The sequence below is a fragment of the Gymnoscopelus braueri genome (assembly GCF_963280865.1).
Source record: "Gymnoscopelus braueri genome assembly, chromosome: 1".
Classification (NCBI taxonomy): domain Eukaryota; kingdom Metazoa; phylum Chordata; class Actinopteri; order Myctophiformes; family Myctophidae; genus Gymnoscopelus; species Gymnoscopelus braueri.
This window is the reverse complement of record NC_137603.1, coordinates 30,712,694-30,731,129: the sequence shown is the minus strand read 5'-3', so window position 1 is coordinate 30,731,129 and position 18,436 is coordinate 30,712,694. Positions and strand designations below refer to the sequence as shown.

Below are 18,436 nucleotides of genomic sequence, written 5' to 3'. Positions count from 1 at the left end.
CTCATGACAGATGTGGCTTGGTCATGCGTTTTGTGTGAATTAAAGGGAAATTACAGTTACAAACGGATAAAAAACATACCTGACATTTCTCGCTGTGTGCATCTATCACGTCTGTATATTGACTTTTTCATATTCTACACATTATCTTGTCTTTCTCATTCTGTCTCATATCTTGTGTCTATTGATCGTTCTGCTACTGCTGGCTGCTTATAATGTGGTAAATTAGAAAATACTGGAGCACACAGATATTCTTATAAATATTTTATGAGGTGCAGATACAATACAAATACTATAAATGCTATTATCCTATTCCGACAGTATACTGGAGACTCATGATTGTAACAGTTTGAAGTGCAGTAAACATTCACAGAAATACATTCACCAAATGGACACTACAAGGGTGAAGTTATCTGTCTGTCATCACAGACTGGGCTCAAACCACTGCCCAATAACCTGTGCAACTGGAAATCCTGACCCATGCATTTCAATGAAGCTCCTCCCATACTCCCTTTTTCCTGCTTTCGTGCTTGGGTGATGACGTCGTGGGGCCCTATCGCATGCGCAGTGGTGTCCACGGGGCCCTTTGGATGCGTATGAGCGTCTTGTATTTGTCTATGTCACAAACTACCTCCGTGGGCAAGCCCATTGGCCAAACCCATTGGTCGAAACCGTTTCAAAACCACTTAGTGGTATTGACTTCATTACTGGCCTCAGGTATACCTATTATGCCTATGTGTGCAATGTAGGGTGTAGGGTACCGATATATAATATAAACGTGCATAGTGCTGACGTCATAGTACTGACATCATTGACTGCACCCCCCCCCCCCCAACTACTCTGAGAATGGGCACTGACGATCTATAAAATGGAACGCATTGCAAGAGACGCAAGAGTCTTCTTATCTAACTGAAAATTCCAGAAATATCTAGTCCGTCCGTCCGCCCGTGTGTCTGTCTGTCTGTCCGTCCGTCCGTCCGTCTGTCTGTGTATCGCTTGTGATGTCATACTACTGACGCCACAGTACTGACATCATAGTAGTGAAGCCACAGTACTGACTTCATGGTAGTGACGCCATAGACTGCCTCAAGTACTCTGCCAACAGGAACTGACATCATAGTACTGATTGTCATAGTACTGTACACTAACAATAAGTAGGCCACTGATCAAAGTGTACACTACTTGCATTCTGGAGCGCATAATGGTGGACATTACTTGTTTACCTACCTGCAACCATAAGAGGGGCGCAGGTCACTATAGGACAACGTGACGTCATGAGATACAGAGGTATATAAGCACTTTCAACAGGCTATGAGTTAGTTGCTTGAGACAGCAGAGGAGGTGCAGGCCCCGCTATCTTTATTTCCCCCCCATTCGATATTATCGGAAAGTCTACCTGCCAGCAATTATGACAATATTAGCGGACCATGCAGCACAGCAGCTGCTAGACTTCAACCAGACACTGGACATCAACCTGCTGGACAATGTGGTGAACTGCGTATATCACGGGGTAGTACCACAGCAAAGAATGGCACAAGAGGTGCTGACACACTTGAAAGAGCACCCAGATGCCTGGACGAGAGTGCACACCATACTGGAGTTCTCCCAGAACATGAACACCAAATACTACGCTCTTCAGATTCTGGAAACCGTCATTAAAACAAGATGGAAGATACTGCCACGGGATGAATGTGAAGGCATTAAAAACTATGTTGTCAGCCTGATTATCAAGACATCAAAAGACGCTTCTAACGTGGAGAAGGAGAAGGTGTACATCGGGAAGCTGAACATGATCCTTGTCCACATCCTGAAGCAGGAGTGGCCCAAGAACTGGCCCACGTTTATCGGTGACATCGTCGGGGCGAGTCGTACCAGCGAGAGCCTCTGTCTGAACAACATGCTCATCCTCAAACTGCTCAGTGAGGAGGTCTTTGACTTCTCAAGTGGTCAGATGACCCAGGTCAAGGCTAAGCACCTCAAAGACAGCATGTGCAATGAATTCTCCCAGATATTCGAGCTCTGCCAGCATGTAATGGAGAATTCCCAGAATGCACCTCTTGTCCACGCTACTCTGGAGACCCTGCTACGGTTTCTTAACTGGATTCCACTGGGGTACATCTTCGAAACAAAACTCATCAGCACACTGGTGTACAAGTTCTTGAACGTGCCGATGTTCTGCAACACAACACTGAAGTGCCTGACAGAAATTACCAGTGTGACCGTGAGCATCAATCAGTACGAAGAGGAGTTTGTCACCCTCTTCACCCTGACCATGGGTAAGCTGAAAGAGATACTGCCACTGAACACAAATATCCGTCGGGCCTACGCCAGCGGGAAAGACGACAAACAGGACTTAATTCAGAACCTCAGTCTATTCCTCTGCACCTTCCTCAAGGAGCACGGTCAGATCATTGAGAAGAGACTCAACCTCCGTGAGACTCTGATGGAGGCTCACCGCCTCATGCTGCTGGTGTCAGTCGTAGAGGAGACGGAGATCTTTAAAATTTGTCTGGAATATTGGAACCACTTGGCAGCTGAGCTCTACAGAGAGAACCCTTTACCCAATTCCACCACTCCTCTGCTTTCCGGAAACCAGCACTTTGACATGACCCCCCGCAGACAGCTCTATCTGCCTGTCCTCAACGAGGTGCGCCTGTTGATGGTGAACCGGATGGCCAAGCCTGAAGAGGTGTTGGTGGTGGAGAATGACCAGGGGGAGGTGGTCCGAGAGTTCATGAAGGACACAGACTCCATCAACCTCTACAAGGACATGAGGGAGACCCTGGTGTACTTGACCCATGTGGACTGCGCAGCCACAGAGAACATCATGACCGACAAACTTCACAAGCAGGTGAACGGCACAGAATGGTCCTGGAAGAACCTGAACACACTCTGCTGGGCCATTGGCTCCATCAGTGGGGCCATGCACGAGGAGGATGAGAAGGGTTTCCTGGTCACTGTCATCAAGGATCTGCTGGGTTTGTGTGAGCAGAAGAGGGGGAAAGATAACAAGGCTATAATTGCATCAAACATCATGTACATTGTCGGTCAGTACCCACGCTTCCTCAGAGGCCACTGGAAGTTCCTCAAAACAGTAGTCAACAAGCTCTTTGAGTTCATGCATGAGACCCATGATGGCGTTCAGGATATGGCATGTGATACCTTCATCAAGATCTCCCAGAAGTGCCGGCGTCATTTTGTCCACGTTCAGGTGGGAGAGGTCATGCCCTTTGTTGATGAGATCCTCAATAACATCACCTCCATTATCAGTGACCTTCAACCCCAACAGGTTCACACCTTCTATGAGGCGGTAGGTTATATGATTGGTGCCCAGACAGACCAGGCCATACAGAAGAAACTAATAGAGAAATACATGCTGCTGCCAAATCAGGCGTGGGACAGCATCATCCAGCAAGCCACCACAAACGTGGGCATCCTGAAAGACCCAGAGACGGTGAAACAACTGGGAAGCATGCTGAAGGTCAATGTGAGGGCCTGTAAGGCTCTAGGACACCCCTTTGTCATCCAGCTGGGCAGGATTTACTTGGACATGCTGAACGTCTACAAGTGCCTCAGCGAGAACATCTCCACTACTATCCAGACCAATGGTGAGATGGTGATGAAGCAGCCCCTGATCAGGGGTATGAGGACGGTAAAACGAGAGACGTTGACGCTGATCTCAGGCTGGGTTAGCCGATCAAACAACCCACAGATGGTTGGGGAGAAGTTTGTCCCTCCGTTGTTGGATGCTGTCCTCATTGACTACCAACGGAATGTCCCCGCAGCCCGCGAACCTGAAGTCCTAATCACCATAGCTACCATCATCGACAAGCTGGGAGGACACATCACTGGTGAGATCCCGCAGATCTTTGATGCTGTGTTTGAGTGCACGCTCAACATGATCAACAACAACTTTGAGGAATACCCAGAGCACAGAACTAATTTCTTCTACCTGCTTCAAGTAGTCAACTCCCACTGCTTCCCTGCGTTCCTGGCCATCCCCCCTGCCCAGTTCAAACTGGTCCTGGACTCCATCATCTGGGCTTTTAAACACACTATGAGGAACGTGGCCGACACCGGCCTGCAGATTCTGTACAGACTGCTGCAAAACCTGGCCCAGGAGGAGGCAGCAGCACAGAGCTTCTACCAGACGTACTTCTGTGACATCCTGCAACACATCTTCTCTGTTGTCACCGACACGTCACACACTGCTGGTCTGACCATGCATGCATCCATCCTAGCCTATATGTTCAACCTGGAGGAGGAGGGTAAAATCACCACAGGCCTGAATCCAGCCAATCCAACCAACAACCAGGGTTTCATCCAGGAATACGTAGCCAACCTGCTCAAGACAGCTTTCCCTCATCTACAGGACGCGCAGGTGAAGGTCTTTGTGACGGGGCTGTTCAGCTTAAATCAGGACATTCCTGCCTTCAAGGAGCACCTCAGGGACTTCCTGGTACAGATCAAGGAGTTTGCCGGCGAGGACACCACAGACCTGTTCCTGGAGGAGCAAGAGGTGTCTCTCCGTCGAGCCCAGGAGGAAAAACACAAGATCAAGATGTCCGTCCCCGGCATCCTCAACCCCCACGAGATCCCGGAGTAGATGTGTGACTGAGTGGCAAGCTCAACCAAATTGTACAGTCCTCCAAACACACAAAAGGGAGCTTTGTCGTAATATGTTTTCAGAAACGATCCAGGCTGCTGCTCCTGTTCGGTCTATTGTCCTTCTCAATGAGGTTGCAACAATTAGGAAAACTTAAACATGGATTTCTTTGGTTTTGTTATCTCTGGTTTTGTTATCTAGCAAACCACTTCTAAAATGTCTTGAGAGCACACTGTCCGCCTACCAAGGAAGGTGATCCGCGCAATTCTTGTTTCTTTTTTGTGTGCACATGTAGCAGAGTGGCTCAGAGCCTCTGCCTGATGACCTGACGATGGCCTAATATCTCCCTCGGCCCGGGAAATTCCCCTTTAGGTCAGTGGTAAAGATATGTCTTTAGTGTTACTTTCCTTGCGGGAATCAGATTCTGCAGGCTAGACTGTCGTCCAAATACTGACGTCATATTCCAAATAAGGAGTTTCACACAGCCACAGAGTCGGAGATAACCACTGAGTGCCCCATTCTAGTTGATTTTTACGGTGTGGCTCTGTAGGAGGCTAGCTATATGAGGGTCTGTATGTGTCTGTTTGTCTGGAGCTAACCTCGCAAACCGATAGACCAATTGTTGTGCACTCTGCCAGTAAGTCAACTTAGTACCTCCACTTTTTTTTTCCCACACACATTTAATAATATTTTAAATATTCTAACTTTAACGGTGGTGGAAGCATCAATATGATGACATGGGAGTCACACAATTATTGACCCTGTTTTTTTTCTTTTTTCCCCCACATGGTTTATTACTTAGATTCTATTAATCTGATAATAGAAGTCAATGGCATTCAGATCGGGTTTGAAACCTCAGATTTGGAGTCGTGATTTCGTGCGAGATCCACGTGGGAGCCCCGTCTTGTTGTTACTAGGCCTAACTCTGCACAAACGTCATGCGAAGCCCGGCCAATCAGTCAAGCTGAGGGTCTGATTGACCTATCGGGAAGCCTAGGATCTGTGCCTCCTCCTCAGACTCGAGCTCGGGCCGATCAGCTCGGGCCGCTCAGCTCGGGCCGCAAAAATGTTTTTTCAGCTCTCGGAAATCGTAGGTCCTTCCCAATTGCCATTTGGCACGTTCCATCAAGGGGGTCATATGAGACACACACCCCAAATCTGAGACCCTTTGGTCAGTCGCCCTCCGTGTTATGCCCCGGACACATTGACACCCAGAGATTTGGTGATTTATAGGTAGATTATTGTTTTTCCTGATTTGACTTCATGATTGTACAATACACTTTGGTCAACAGTTCTTTATACATTAAGTTACATGTCCTTCCTTGCACCAGCCTATCAGGAATCATTGTTATTACTCATAAGAGCGTGGAGCGGGAACCCAGAACAAAATAATTAGACTCTTTATGTACAATAGGCTACTTGTCAGCGGAAGTGGAAGTTAAACTTTTTGAAAATAGTAGATCTAAGTATAGAATAGGACTTAATTGGTCAATCATCTAAATCTGCAAAGTGACTAGAGTTTTTCAATAATTCTAGTGGAATATTTCCCTCTGATGTAGTGGAGTAGAAGTATCAAGTAGTGAAAAATGGATGCACTCAAGTAAAGTAAAAGGACCACAAAATGTAGTACCTAAGTTCATTACTTGGGTAAATGTACTTAGTTACTTTCCACCACTAGTGAGAATGCTATGAATATAATTGATATTGCAGAGGCAGCATATTGGTTGTGGACTTTACTTCTCAGAGTTTCACTTGTCTTTATTCTTCAGTAAAACTTCTCTCCTAAATCCTTAGTGCCAACCAGGGAGCCTGCTTGCCATTCAAGAAGGAGGATGAGAGAGTTAAGGATTCACAGGAGCTTTCAACGAGTTCTCTCCCTCTCGCGCATCATGATTACAAACTCTTGAGGAATTTGACTCCAACCTCTAAATAAACTCCTGTCCTTCATTCTGGGATGGAGGTAACGTTTGCAGCTTCATTCTATGTGGGTATAAGGGTGCAACAGCTAATAGAACGAATTGATTTAATCGATTATGAAAAATATTCGCTCCATGTGTGGGCTTACTATCACTAAGAATACCAATAAGTGGTCAACAATGGCCGTATTATTTTAAAAAACAGTTTTTCAACTTTGTCTTGGCACTAGCCAGACAGACAGACAGACAGATCGTTATATAAGGTTTATCTGCAAAGTGAGAGAGAGCCCTGGAGAAGTTTTGGGGTAATAATGTGTGTTGCTCAAGGGCACTTCAGAAGTTTTGGCGTGTGTGATAGAGGTGATTCTTGCCAGCACAGTCGCAGCAGGAATACACCCTCCTGTCTGTGAAAACGATCTTGCCAGCAACCAGTGGTGGAAAGTAACTATGTACCTTTACTCACATAACAAACATACTTACTTACTTACTTACTTTTTACTCAATTTACTTTACTTTCAATAGTTTCACAGCTTTAGTTACAATTATTTTACAGATAATTAATTCAAAACATACATTAAACAATTAAGACATATTTTGAAAACATGTATTACTTTTACTGTAAGTATATTTTGATGCCAATACTTTTGTACTCATAGTCATGTCACATGTTTTAATACAGAGTATTTTTCATATTGTTGTTACATATCAAGTAAAAACAATCTGAGTACTTCTCCCATCCACTGCCAGCAGCCAGCCAATTAGACAGCCTGTCTACCTCTTGGCCAAACCTGCGCTATTTCCTTGTAGTTGTACATGTTATGTGTGCCAACGAACCTGATCCCACGGTTGTTTCCTGTTACAGAGTCTAACTTTTTATGTTTTAACAAGGGAGCAAGTGGCGTTGCTTGACAGATTTTTGAGTGTTGACTATTACCTGTCAGCACTCCATGATTAATTAAAACCCACTCATTTCCATCATTCGTGTGTGTGTCCTACATTACCTGTATAATCATGTGAAGGAGAGGCAAGGCAAAGGCAGGTCTATTTGTATGGCAAATTTCAACGAGGCCATTCAATGTTAGGATAAGGATAATTCTTTTAACAGGACGTTCATGAAAGTCCTTCCGGGCTTGTTTCCAATGAGGGCCTGTGAGCAATTAGGGGTTAAGAGTCTTGCTCAGGGACAAATTTCATTTCATCGACACATATGCTGGCGTGGACTGGAATCGTACCTGGGGCAACCAGGGCCTCTGGCTCCCTAGGCGGCTCACTAACCACTCAGCTATGGCCGCCGCTAATGTGCTTGACATAAAACATTAAGCAAAAGTATCACATTAGCAAAAGACAATAGGACAATTAAAGAGTACAATTACAGAGCAGAAGAATAAGTCAAGAAATCTCAATAAAAGACAATGCAAACAGATTTTTTTTTAGATGTGATTTAAAAGAATAGAGAGTTGTGGCAGACCTGCCTTTTCTGGGAGTTTGTTGTTCCAGATATATGTGCTGCATAAAAACTGAATGTTGCCTCTTCACATTTAGTTCTGATTCTATAGGGACATAAAGCAGACCTGTTCCAGACAGTGGTGTAAAGTTTAACTAACTAAAGTGGAAAAAGTACTCAAATTCTTTACTTAAGTAAAATGACCAATACTGCAATATAGAAATACTCTGTTGCAAGTCCAGAATTCAAAATTTACTTGAGTAAAAGTATTGGTATCAAAATGTACTTAAAGTACCAAAAGTAAAAGTACTGAAATGTTGGAAAATAGCAGATCTACAAGCTCACAACGCGTCGCTATGCACAGATGAGCTTGTAGATCTGCTATTTTCAAATAGCCTCGGTATAAAATAGGGCTAACGTGGATAATGTACGTTTTATAACGTAATAATTTATATCTGCAAAGTAACTAGTAACTAAAGTTTTGAAATAATTGTAGTGGAGTAAAAGTACAATATTTGCCTCTGAGATGTAGTGGAGTAGAAGTAAAAGTATTGGAAATTGGAAATACTCAAGTAAAGCACAAATACCTAAAAATTGTACTTAAGTACAGTACTTAAGTAAATGCACTTACTTAGTTACTTACCTACGTACATCTTCCACCACTGACTCCACTTTCTTGGTATTTAGAAAGAAAATTCAAGGTACTTTTAATTCTCGGCTGATGCCGACAATAAGCCTCTCCGACCTACTTGCTACTTACTTACTTAGTAGAAAGAAAATGGTCTTACCTTGGGAATGCAGGGGATAAACTGTTGATCCCTCCCTGCTGTGTGTACTAATGCAAGTTAGTCACCACTTTGCTGCTTCAGCAGGTATATGAGCTGCATGTAGTGGTTTTTATAGTGATTACCAGTGGCTTTAGAACCCAAACCATATGCAAACATTTCAAATGGATGTGTTTTTGTCTTTTGGTTTCAAAAGCCTTTTCAGTTCAATCCTTCATTTCAGTGGTCCTCAAAGTGGGGTACAGGGACCCTCAGGGTTCCTTGAGGAGCCAGTGTCTGTCTACCTAAAAAGGGGAATTTTGGACCATGGTTTTCTTACCTTTTCTATGATGTTATGATATCCTAGGATGAATGGTACAGTAGAAACATTTCATAACCCCATCCCGGGTCCGCCACAGCTAAAAACGTGCGCCTATAGACGAGATTTCAATCTCGTCTAGCGAGACGTCCGGTGGGGCGTATTCAAGACAATCAAGTATTGTACTTGAGTATGATTTTGAGGTAGTTTTACTTTACCGGAGCATTTCCAATTTTCAATAGTTTTACTTCTACTCCTCTACATCTCAGAGGCAAATATTGTACTTTTTACACTTTGTAGATTTGAATTATACATACATTAACCAATTCAGTCCTATTTAAACTTTGGCTATTTGAAAATAGCCGATCTACAAGCGCACAACGCGTCGCATCGCGATGCGTTGTGAGCTTGTAGATCTGCTATTTTCAAAAGATTTTTATACATTTTATACATAATATGATACCTTGTGAAACGGGACATTCTGCATAATGAATACTTTTACTTTTAGTACTTTAAGTATATTTTGATGCCAATACTTTTGTACTTTTACTCAAGTAAATTTCGATTATCAGACTTTTACTTGTAACATTTATACATTGGTCCTCGACGTGCCAGAGCCTCCCCCAGTCCCAGCAGAGTAGTTCCGGAGAAGCAGACTGAGTGGCAGACTGATACGTCCCAGGTGCATCCATGTAATGTTTTCTTTATAGTTGACTCTATTTATAGTGGCTCATAGGAATTAGACTACGTGACAACCAGGAATAGTTTGGTGACCACTGGAGAGACGGGTGACAGCCGGAATGTAGACGGCATCCGGGAGCAGTATGGGTTAGCGCCCCAGCCTGTGTCTTCCGCGAGGAAGAAGCCCAACAAATCCACGGTGAGGCCTTTAGGAGGGCCATTCAAGCAAGCCGCAAGTGGAGCCTGCAGTGCCACCACGGCCCAAGAAACCATTACTCCAGAAGGTAATGTTTGGATCGGGGGGAGTCTGGTGCAACGCTCAGGTCCTGGACCTGGTGAGACGAAGGAGGAGCCCGGCCAGGAGGCCACCCAGAGAGCCTAGTCCCTCCATCCACGTGCCAGAGCCTCTCCTCTCCCCTAGTCCCGGCAGAGTAGTTCTGGAGAAGCGGACTGAGTGGCCATGTCTTTCCCTATAGGACTGACCGTGGGTAGCTACTGGGACGTAAGTCGGGGCTTGATCAACCCCGGCTGGGTCACCTGGGCGAGGGTGTATGTTGTTGCGAGACGCGAAACACCCGATGACCCCAGGCTACAACACTGATGATACGTCCCAGGTGCATCCATGTGATGTTTTCTTTATAGTATACATTGCAGACAGTATTTATACTTGTACTTAAGTAAAATAATGTAGTACTTTTTCCACCACTGATCAAAGCATGGGACACACGGAAAATGACTCTAGACCTTTGTGTTAACAGAATGTTGAAAAATGAAAAGTGGGCCTATTTGTGAGGAATTACAAGGCTTTCTGATTGCAATAAATCCTCAAAAAGTACCGAGAGGAAGTGAGAGCGATTTCGAATTAGGCGATTGTGCAAACCACGACAGACTCCCCCCAAATTGATGAGGGGCTCGGCGTTTGGCGCTCTTGTCTCACTGTACATTGATTTTTCAATTTCCAAACATGCACTGGCAGCAGTGTGTCCAAAGACACACTGGGAGACAGCGTCTGAGTGTGCAGTTCGCTGCAGAATCGGTACTCTGTCTAACTTCCAGAGTGATCAAATGGGACAGATCGTCGTAACCACTTGTATAGAATCCCTTTTTGGGAGGATGCTGGGGGTGGGGGGAAAGAGCGTACCAAGTATAGTTGCAACTCAGGTCCATTTTGACTGAGTATAGAGGGTTTAAGGGATTAAAAAAAATTGCAGAGAAAGCCCTACGTTTGTACTAAACATTTTGTTTTGTAGAAAATGTTTTTTGGTTTTGTTTCAAAGCATCCATTACCAGTGGTGGAAAAAGTACAATTTTTTTTTACTTAAGTAAAAGTATCAGTACCGCAAAGTAGAAATAATCTGTTACAAGTAAGGGTCTGGAATTCTAAATTTACTTGAGTAAAAGTACAAAAGTATTGGTTTCAAAATGTACTTAAAGTACCAAAAGTAGAAAGTACTCATTGTGCAGAATGTCCCATTTCACAAATTTTCAAATGTATAAAAATCCTTTGAAAATAGCTGATCTACAAGCTCATAATGCGTCACATCGCGACGCATTTTGAGCTTGCAGATCGGCTATTTTCAAATGGTCGAAATGTATATAGGGCTGAAGTGGTTCACGTAAGTTTTAATAATAATCTAAATCTACCAAGTAACTAGTAACTAAGTTTTCAAATTATTGTAGTGGAGTAAAAGTGCAATATAGTAATAAGTACATTTACTTAGTTACTTTACACCACTGTCCATTACTCATAACTCCCAAACTGATCCCCACCTGCACCCTCTTTCCCTTATTCCTTCACCAAAGATTTGGGACTCTTCACAGGCATCTCCATTTTACGGGGGTGTCTTGCTACAACACATTATCAAGGCTGATTTATTCGTAGTCGGGCATCAGAAATAGCTGATCTACAAGCTCAAAACGTGTCGTGAGCTTGCAGATCGGCTATTTTCGGTGCGCGACACACCCGCGTGCAACTACGCACAAACTCAGGCTTGAAATTAAAGGGAAAAAAATTGCTTGGAGACTGGCATTTTCCTCCTTAAATCCCATGACATTTCTTCCCAGGCCCTGTATGTGTGGATGGGAGTGACACAGAGCGGGGCCAACCAAATAACCCCCCCGCCCCCCCGCCAGCCCAAAGCCACTAATCTGTAATTTAATTTCAAGCGGGTGTCTGGGCCATGAGGACACGCCGCAAGGTCAAGGGCTACTGTACCCAGAGATCCTTGCATTTGGAGGCACAGCCTGGGTTCCATCAGCCTTCTCATCCAGCTTAGGATGAGAACATAGGATGTGCATGCTTGTGTATGTGGCGAAAAGCAACTAAGTACATTTACTCAAGTACTGTACTTTTTTTAAGGTACTCTTACTTTACTGGAGTGTTGTCAATACTTTTACATTTACTCCACTACATCTCAGAGGCAATTATTGTACTTTTACTCCACTACAATTATTTGAAAACTTTATTACTAGTTACTTTGCAGATATAAATCATCATTATAAAACATACTTTAACCACTTTAGCCCTATTTTATACATAGGCTATTTGAAAATAGACGATCTGCAAGCTCACAACGCGACACGTTGTGAGCTTGTAGATCTGCTATTTTCAAACGTTTTTGTACTTTTAGTTTTGGTACTTTAAGTAAATTTTGATACCAATACTTTTGTACTTTTACTCAAGTAACATTTTGAATTCCGGACTTTCACTTGTAACACTACCTTGCCAGGTAGCTATTATATGCATATCGTTCCTGTCGGGCAGAAACCTCTTTAGGTCCATATTCTTTTTGTGTTTTTTTGCGTAAATTAACGGCCTGCTTGATCATACCACAGCGTCACACAAAAGCATCAAAAGTAGCAGATCTGCTACTTGTAGATCTGCTACTTTCTATATTTATTTATTTTTATCCTGAAAAGAAACAGTTTTGGACATACAAGGTTTCCAAGCCGACAGAGAAGACGGTAATGTCAGTCACGAAACAATCACAGCAGACTTTCATTATTCAGAACAGGGCGAGATGTTTGGGATGAGCGAGCATTCTGCAAACAGAGTTAGAACGAGCCTTAAAAATAGGAGCGGTGTGACTGGGAACAATTGGACACGTCGGGGGGATTGATCTGCATGTAAATGAAACATTTGTATTACATTGAGCATAATTCATGTTTCGCTCATTATGCAGAACAGTCCAGTCGGCAGATACATCGAGTATTAATGGAAAACACGGAAGGGGTGAATCTGAGCAGCGTGGCGGGGATTATTTTTCCTCCCTTCACGTGGATCTGTTCCTCTAGGAGGACTTTACTTTCCCTGTGGACCTGCCATGTGGATCTTTTCTTTTTTGCACCTTATAGTGCAAAAATATCGGCCGCCATGTTGACCTACCAATGTGTTTATATATATATATATAGATATCTTGATTTTTCTTTCTTCTCTGACATGCTACTTTAATGTTTGACCACTGACTTAACCCATTAAGACCTGGAACGCATCTGTCATTTTTTTTTTTTATCTAAAAAGCATTATTTTACACTTTGGCTATTCAAAAATAGCAGATATAAAAGCTCATAGCGCATAGGCACAGAGTGCCGCGCTATGAGCTTGTAGATCTGCTATTTTTGAAAAATAGTGAAAATGTGTGCAAATCATTGAATATATATATTGTTTAAAGCGAACATTTTTAACTCTATTTTTTGCATCTGGGGGTCCCTGGAACAAAATATTTTCAGATGGGGGTCCGTGGCCAAACACATATCATTTTGGGGGTCCTTGACATGAAAAAGATTGAGAACCACTGATATAGAAACATTTTTCAGAATACTGTTGGGATTTAGGAGACATGTAGAATCGGCCTCAGGTCTTAATAGGTTAAACACTATATACTCTGACAAATAGCAATAAAAAGCTTGTACTAGATCAGCTATTTGACAAAATGTTCCCAAAAATAGAGACGCCAGGGTCAGAGCCATTCATTCAAGGAGAGTTACGTCACCTCCTCCGTCCACTTCTTCGGGCCAGGTCTTCTTCTACATAGCCTTCTATTGGCAAATAGTGACAAAGCCCTAAACCAGGAAGTTTACTGAATGCATTGGAGTCTATGGGCGTTTGTAACTATTTCCTGTTTACATGAACCACGTGACCGACGCTGTTTCTGCCCCCTCAGTGGCGGAACTCTCTAATATAAGACTCTGGCCAGGGTTACCTAAATATTAAACATATCAGACGGTCTACATTAACCAAAAAGTTATTCAGTCTGTGAGTCTGACCAGAAGCAGGGATAAAACGTGGACCTAACAATGTGTTTGCGCCTTATATTTAACCTCATGTACATAATGTGCCTGCTGGTGTGCTATTTATATATAGAGATATCTTGATTTTTTTTCTCTGACATGCTACTTTAATGTTTGAACACTGACCACTGACTTAAACACCATTTATTTAGACAAATATTAATAAAAAGCTTGTACTAGATCAGCTATTTGACAAATGTTCCCCCCCAGCAAATCGTACCCTGAAAGGACCAATAATTGTCAAGGGCCATGAAGGTTTCACCATGTCTCTTTAATGTAAATAGGCACTGAGTTATCTTAAGAAAATCACTTTGGCATTATTCATACATGGACAGTTGGCACTAAGACTTGCTCGAGTACCTGCAAAATACAATAAAACATCCTGTACAACCTCCTGAACCCCACCCCCACCCTCAACCAGTGGTGGACAAAGACAAGTACTCAACCCCAGTACTTGAGTCAAAGTGTAGATACTCCAGGTTAAATATTACTCAACTACAAGTGAAAGTTGCTCTGTCAAAATTGTACAAGTTCGCGTTAAGAGTACTAGAGTAATTGCTTTTTAAAATGTTTAAGCATTCAAATGCACATGCTTTTAAAACATACTCAAGTATTCAAAAGTACAAATTACAAAGTACATTTTCTTTTCAATATCAATGCATTGCTTTGACACTATTTTCAACAAATATCGCTACGGTATATTTGAAATAGGGCTTTCAGTGGTTAATTCATGATGTAATTTTTTTCCCCTTCCTAGAAATGCAGTGGAGTTAGAAGTACAATATGTTGTCTTTGAACTGTAGTGGAGTGAAAGCCATGTAAATGTAGTTCGTTACTGTCCACCACTCCCCCCCCCCCCCCAACACGCACGCACACACACACACACGCACACACACACAAACACAAGTCTAGAATTGTTGCGACATTCCAGCCCAGCAGTGAGAGAGGGGTAAAATAAACCAAAAGAGAGAGCTCCATGTTCATTAAAAACAATTCCTTAACATATAAAGGCTGTCAGGTCAGTGAGGGGGAAAAAAATAAATCAGGGTGTACCCCATTCCACCCCACATGCACCATTTGCAGTTTGTTGGAGCTTAGCAGGGCGTTCAATTTCAATTCCCCCAAGTTATTGAATACAGGAGAGTGGCACACAGTGACAGGTACAAGTTACTCCCGCGACAGACGCTAATTAGCAAGTGCAGGAGGAAGTAAGAGGGAGGGAGACACGGCGGTATAGGATAGGCCCAGACGGGGTCATCTCTTTAAGCTTCTCACTTTCCATTAGACGGGAGATCTCGGGGCAGAAACGCCCCATCACAACCTATACAGGAGAGTGACACCTGGGAGGGGATGGAAAGGAAGCCTTGTCAAATCCGGTAAGCTTTCAAAATGGCCCACGTACTGCTCTTTCTCCTTTGCATATCGTCGCGGTCGGGCAGAAACCTCCTATCTCCATATTACAACTTTAGGTGTTTTTTTTCTACCCCCCCCTAAATTAACGCCCTACTTGATCGTACTACAGCTTCACACAAAAGCATCAAAAGTAGCAGATCCACAAGCTCGAAACGCGGCGCGAAATGACACGTTTTGAGCTTGTAGATATGCTACTTTTGATGCTTTTGAATTTGAATCCTGAAAAGTAACAGTTTTGGATATACACAGAGACGATCTCGTCGCTGTCGGGCGGAAACCGTTACGTTTCAGGAAAACGGGGAGGGAAAGAAAAGAACCTGTGTTCCAAAATAGATCCGGTGTAATTATTATTATTTACTCACAAGCTCTTGTGAATACTTTTCGTTGGTTCAATTTTCATAACCCACAGACCAGTATTGATTTCGTCGATTAATACTAAAACGAAAAATGTTCGTCGACTACCTTTTTTTCACTGACAAAAACAAAATAAAAACTGAGCTATGATGACTAAAACTAAGACTAAATATATTGACAATTTCGTAATTTTTTTTTAACTAGACTAAAATGTTAGTGAGGGACTGGTGGAGAAGAGATCCAGTAGAACTAAGACAAGTCAAGTGAAATTAGCCGATCTACAAGCTCACAACGCGTCACACTGCGACGCGTTGTGAGCTTGTAGATCTGCTATTTTCATGCAACCAAGTGTAAAATCAGCCATTACGACGCCATCAAGGCACCACCGAAATACATTTTAGTCGACTAAATCAACTGTATATTTAGACAAAAACTAAAACATTTCAGATGACTAAAATATGACTAAAACTAAATGGATTTTTATTCAAAAGACTATGACTAAAACTTAATAAAAAATGGATGTAGAAATAAACACTGCCCCAGACAGAATCAACGACTTTTCAGTAAGAGCAAAAAAATTGCAGATCTAATAAGCTCACAACGCGTCACATTGCGACATAGAGCGAGCTTGCTATTTTGAGTCTGCTATTTTCACGACTTTTACCCGACACTGCTATACAACAAAGCAGGGCATTGATTTCTGAAAATAAAAAAATAAAATTACAAACGAGGAGATACGAGGTTTCCGCACGACAACAACCGATTTATTGCAAAAGGATGCTAACGCTTTAGCCCTCTCCCGCCGTCGACTGTACATCCGCTCACCGCTGGCGGCCCTCCTCCTTCGCCCGACAGAGACAGAGATATAGAGAGAGGAGGAGAGGGCTGTGTAGAATAATGGCATATGATGTGTTTATGTGTTTTGATGGGAACCTGGGTTGGGGTGAGAGGAGGGGAGGGGGGTGAGGGGGGTGAGGGGGGGATGATGATGATGATGGCCTCATCTTCTGCTCGGCGAGGCTTTGACATTCTGTAGGGGACGGGCTGGAAATAGTCTCCAGGTTGATGGATAGGTGGAGTGGGATTACCCACCGCCAGACTCATCTCATATACACCCAACCGTCTGGCTCTGACTCCTGGAGAGAGAGAGAGAGAGAAAACACACAATAAGGCCTCTAGCTGTCAGACTGTTCATGGGGGGGGGGGGGGGGGTGAGGCTGAAATCCTCAGTGTTCATTTAACCCATATTAACTCTTTGACTGCCACGAAATAACATATCGTTTGCCACTCTACTGCTACAGCGATTTATGAGCTTTTTAGCTAACCTTAGAAAAATCATGGAATATTTTCCGTGATCGCCTCGTTACACGCACAGGAGTCTCGTGGAATCGGGTGGAAAAAATCGTCCGGTCGCGGTAATCCGTTGCATAGTTGTGGCCATTTGAATGTGGCTTGTTTTTGCCAAAAGACAACAGGAATGGAGATAAAGCCATTTTTCCACAACGAATAAACAGGAAGTAAACAAGCTGTTTCTTAAAAAAAAATACATAGTTTCCGGCTCTATCCTTTTCTGACAGGCGAGGAATCATTCATACGGGAGCGAACAGCGCCATCTGGTGGAAAACCACTGAAAACACAAATCTGGTCAAACTTAGCAGAATCTGACGAGAAATCTCGTTGGTGGCAGGCAAAGAGTTAAGACCTGAGGCCGATTCTACAAATGCCTTTAAATCAATTAGTTCTCTCAAGATTTTTGAACAATGTTCAAAAATAGTAGATGTACAAGCTTGCAGCGCGGCACGAAGTGACACGCTGTGTGCTTGTAGATCTGCTATTTTTCAAAAGCCAACTCTGAAATCTAGAATGACAGATGCTTTCCCGGTTTTAACGGGTTAAAGGTGCAGTATGTGATATTTCTTTGTTAAAAATGAAGCATAGCGTTAGTTCATGCAGGACACGGAAGTCTTGCACGCCAGTCAGCTGATGTAAACATCAGCCATTCACAGCTCTGCTGGTCATTACGTCACACATTCATACTCCAATCACAGCTCACGCCTTAACAAAAAGGTTCCTTTAAATACGGCTTTGCATTCACTAGGTCTCTGCTTGTCTCGCTGTCTGCTTCACTGCTGCTTAGCTGCCTCCTCCACCCCAGCCTCCACCTTTTGATCAGAGTCTGGCATTATAAGCACAAAAACCTGTGATATTATATCTGCTGTTTTAAGCTAATATGACAATGTATTGCTTATTGTTGGATATTGTATCCCTGTGGGGGTTTTGATTAACATTCCCTGATTTTGCCTCGCTTGCTGCTTGGACCAAATTCAGGGAACATCTCCAAGAGCGGAGCCTTTAACGCCAAGTTTAACTGTGTTCCATGTGTTGCAATAAAAGGTCAAAGTTACTTTGACGTGAGTGTTGCTGACCGAATAAGCGTTAACCACTTGAACCCCCCAGCATCCATTTTCTGGTTAAAAAACAGGTTATCTGGTTATTTCTGGCTAAAAAACAGCCGATCTACAATCTCACGATGCGTCGCAAACAGGACACAGAGTGAACTTGTAGATTGGCTATTTTTGGCAAGGAGATTTGTGGTCTATACAGAGCAAACTCAGGTCCAGTTTAATAAGTCTAGAGGGTTTTAAGTGGTTA

General features: G+C 43.1%; 2 protein-coding genes across 3 annotated transcripts in view; one reads left to right on the top strand and one right to left on the bottom strand.

Moving 5' to 3' along the window:
* Positions 1-1,402: 1,402 nt before the first annotated feature.
* LOC308082694 (exportin-1-like) lies at positions 1,403-4,603 on the top strand (the record flags this gene model as incomplete). 2 transcript variants are annotated; one of them, XM_080424651.1, is made up of 2 exons in its annotated part: positions 1,406-3,286; positions 3,422-4,603. In XM_080424651.1, the coding sequence occupies 2 exons, from the start codon at positions 1,406-1,408 to the stop codon at positions 4,601-4,603; spliced, it is 3,063 nt and encodes a 1,020-aa protein (XP_080280777.1). The 2 variants fall into 2 exon arrangements, with proteins under 2 accessions (XP_080280778.1, XP_080280777.1); XM_080424652.1 differs by having other exon boundaries at positions 1,403-4,603.
* Positions 4,604-14,292: 9,689 nt separating this feature from the next.
* cd276 (CD276 molecule) overlaps positions 14,293-18,436 on the bottom strand; it is a 199,916-nt gene continuing 195,772 nt past the window's right edge. Inside the window, exon 8 of the mRNA XM_080437751.1 lies at positions 14,293-16,920. The gene's annotated coding sequence lies outside the window, so the exon portion shown is untranslated. The remainder of the gene's footprint in view (positions 16,921-18,436) is intronic.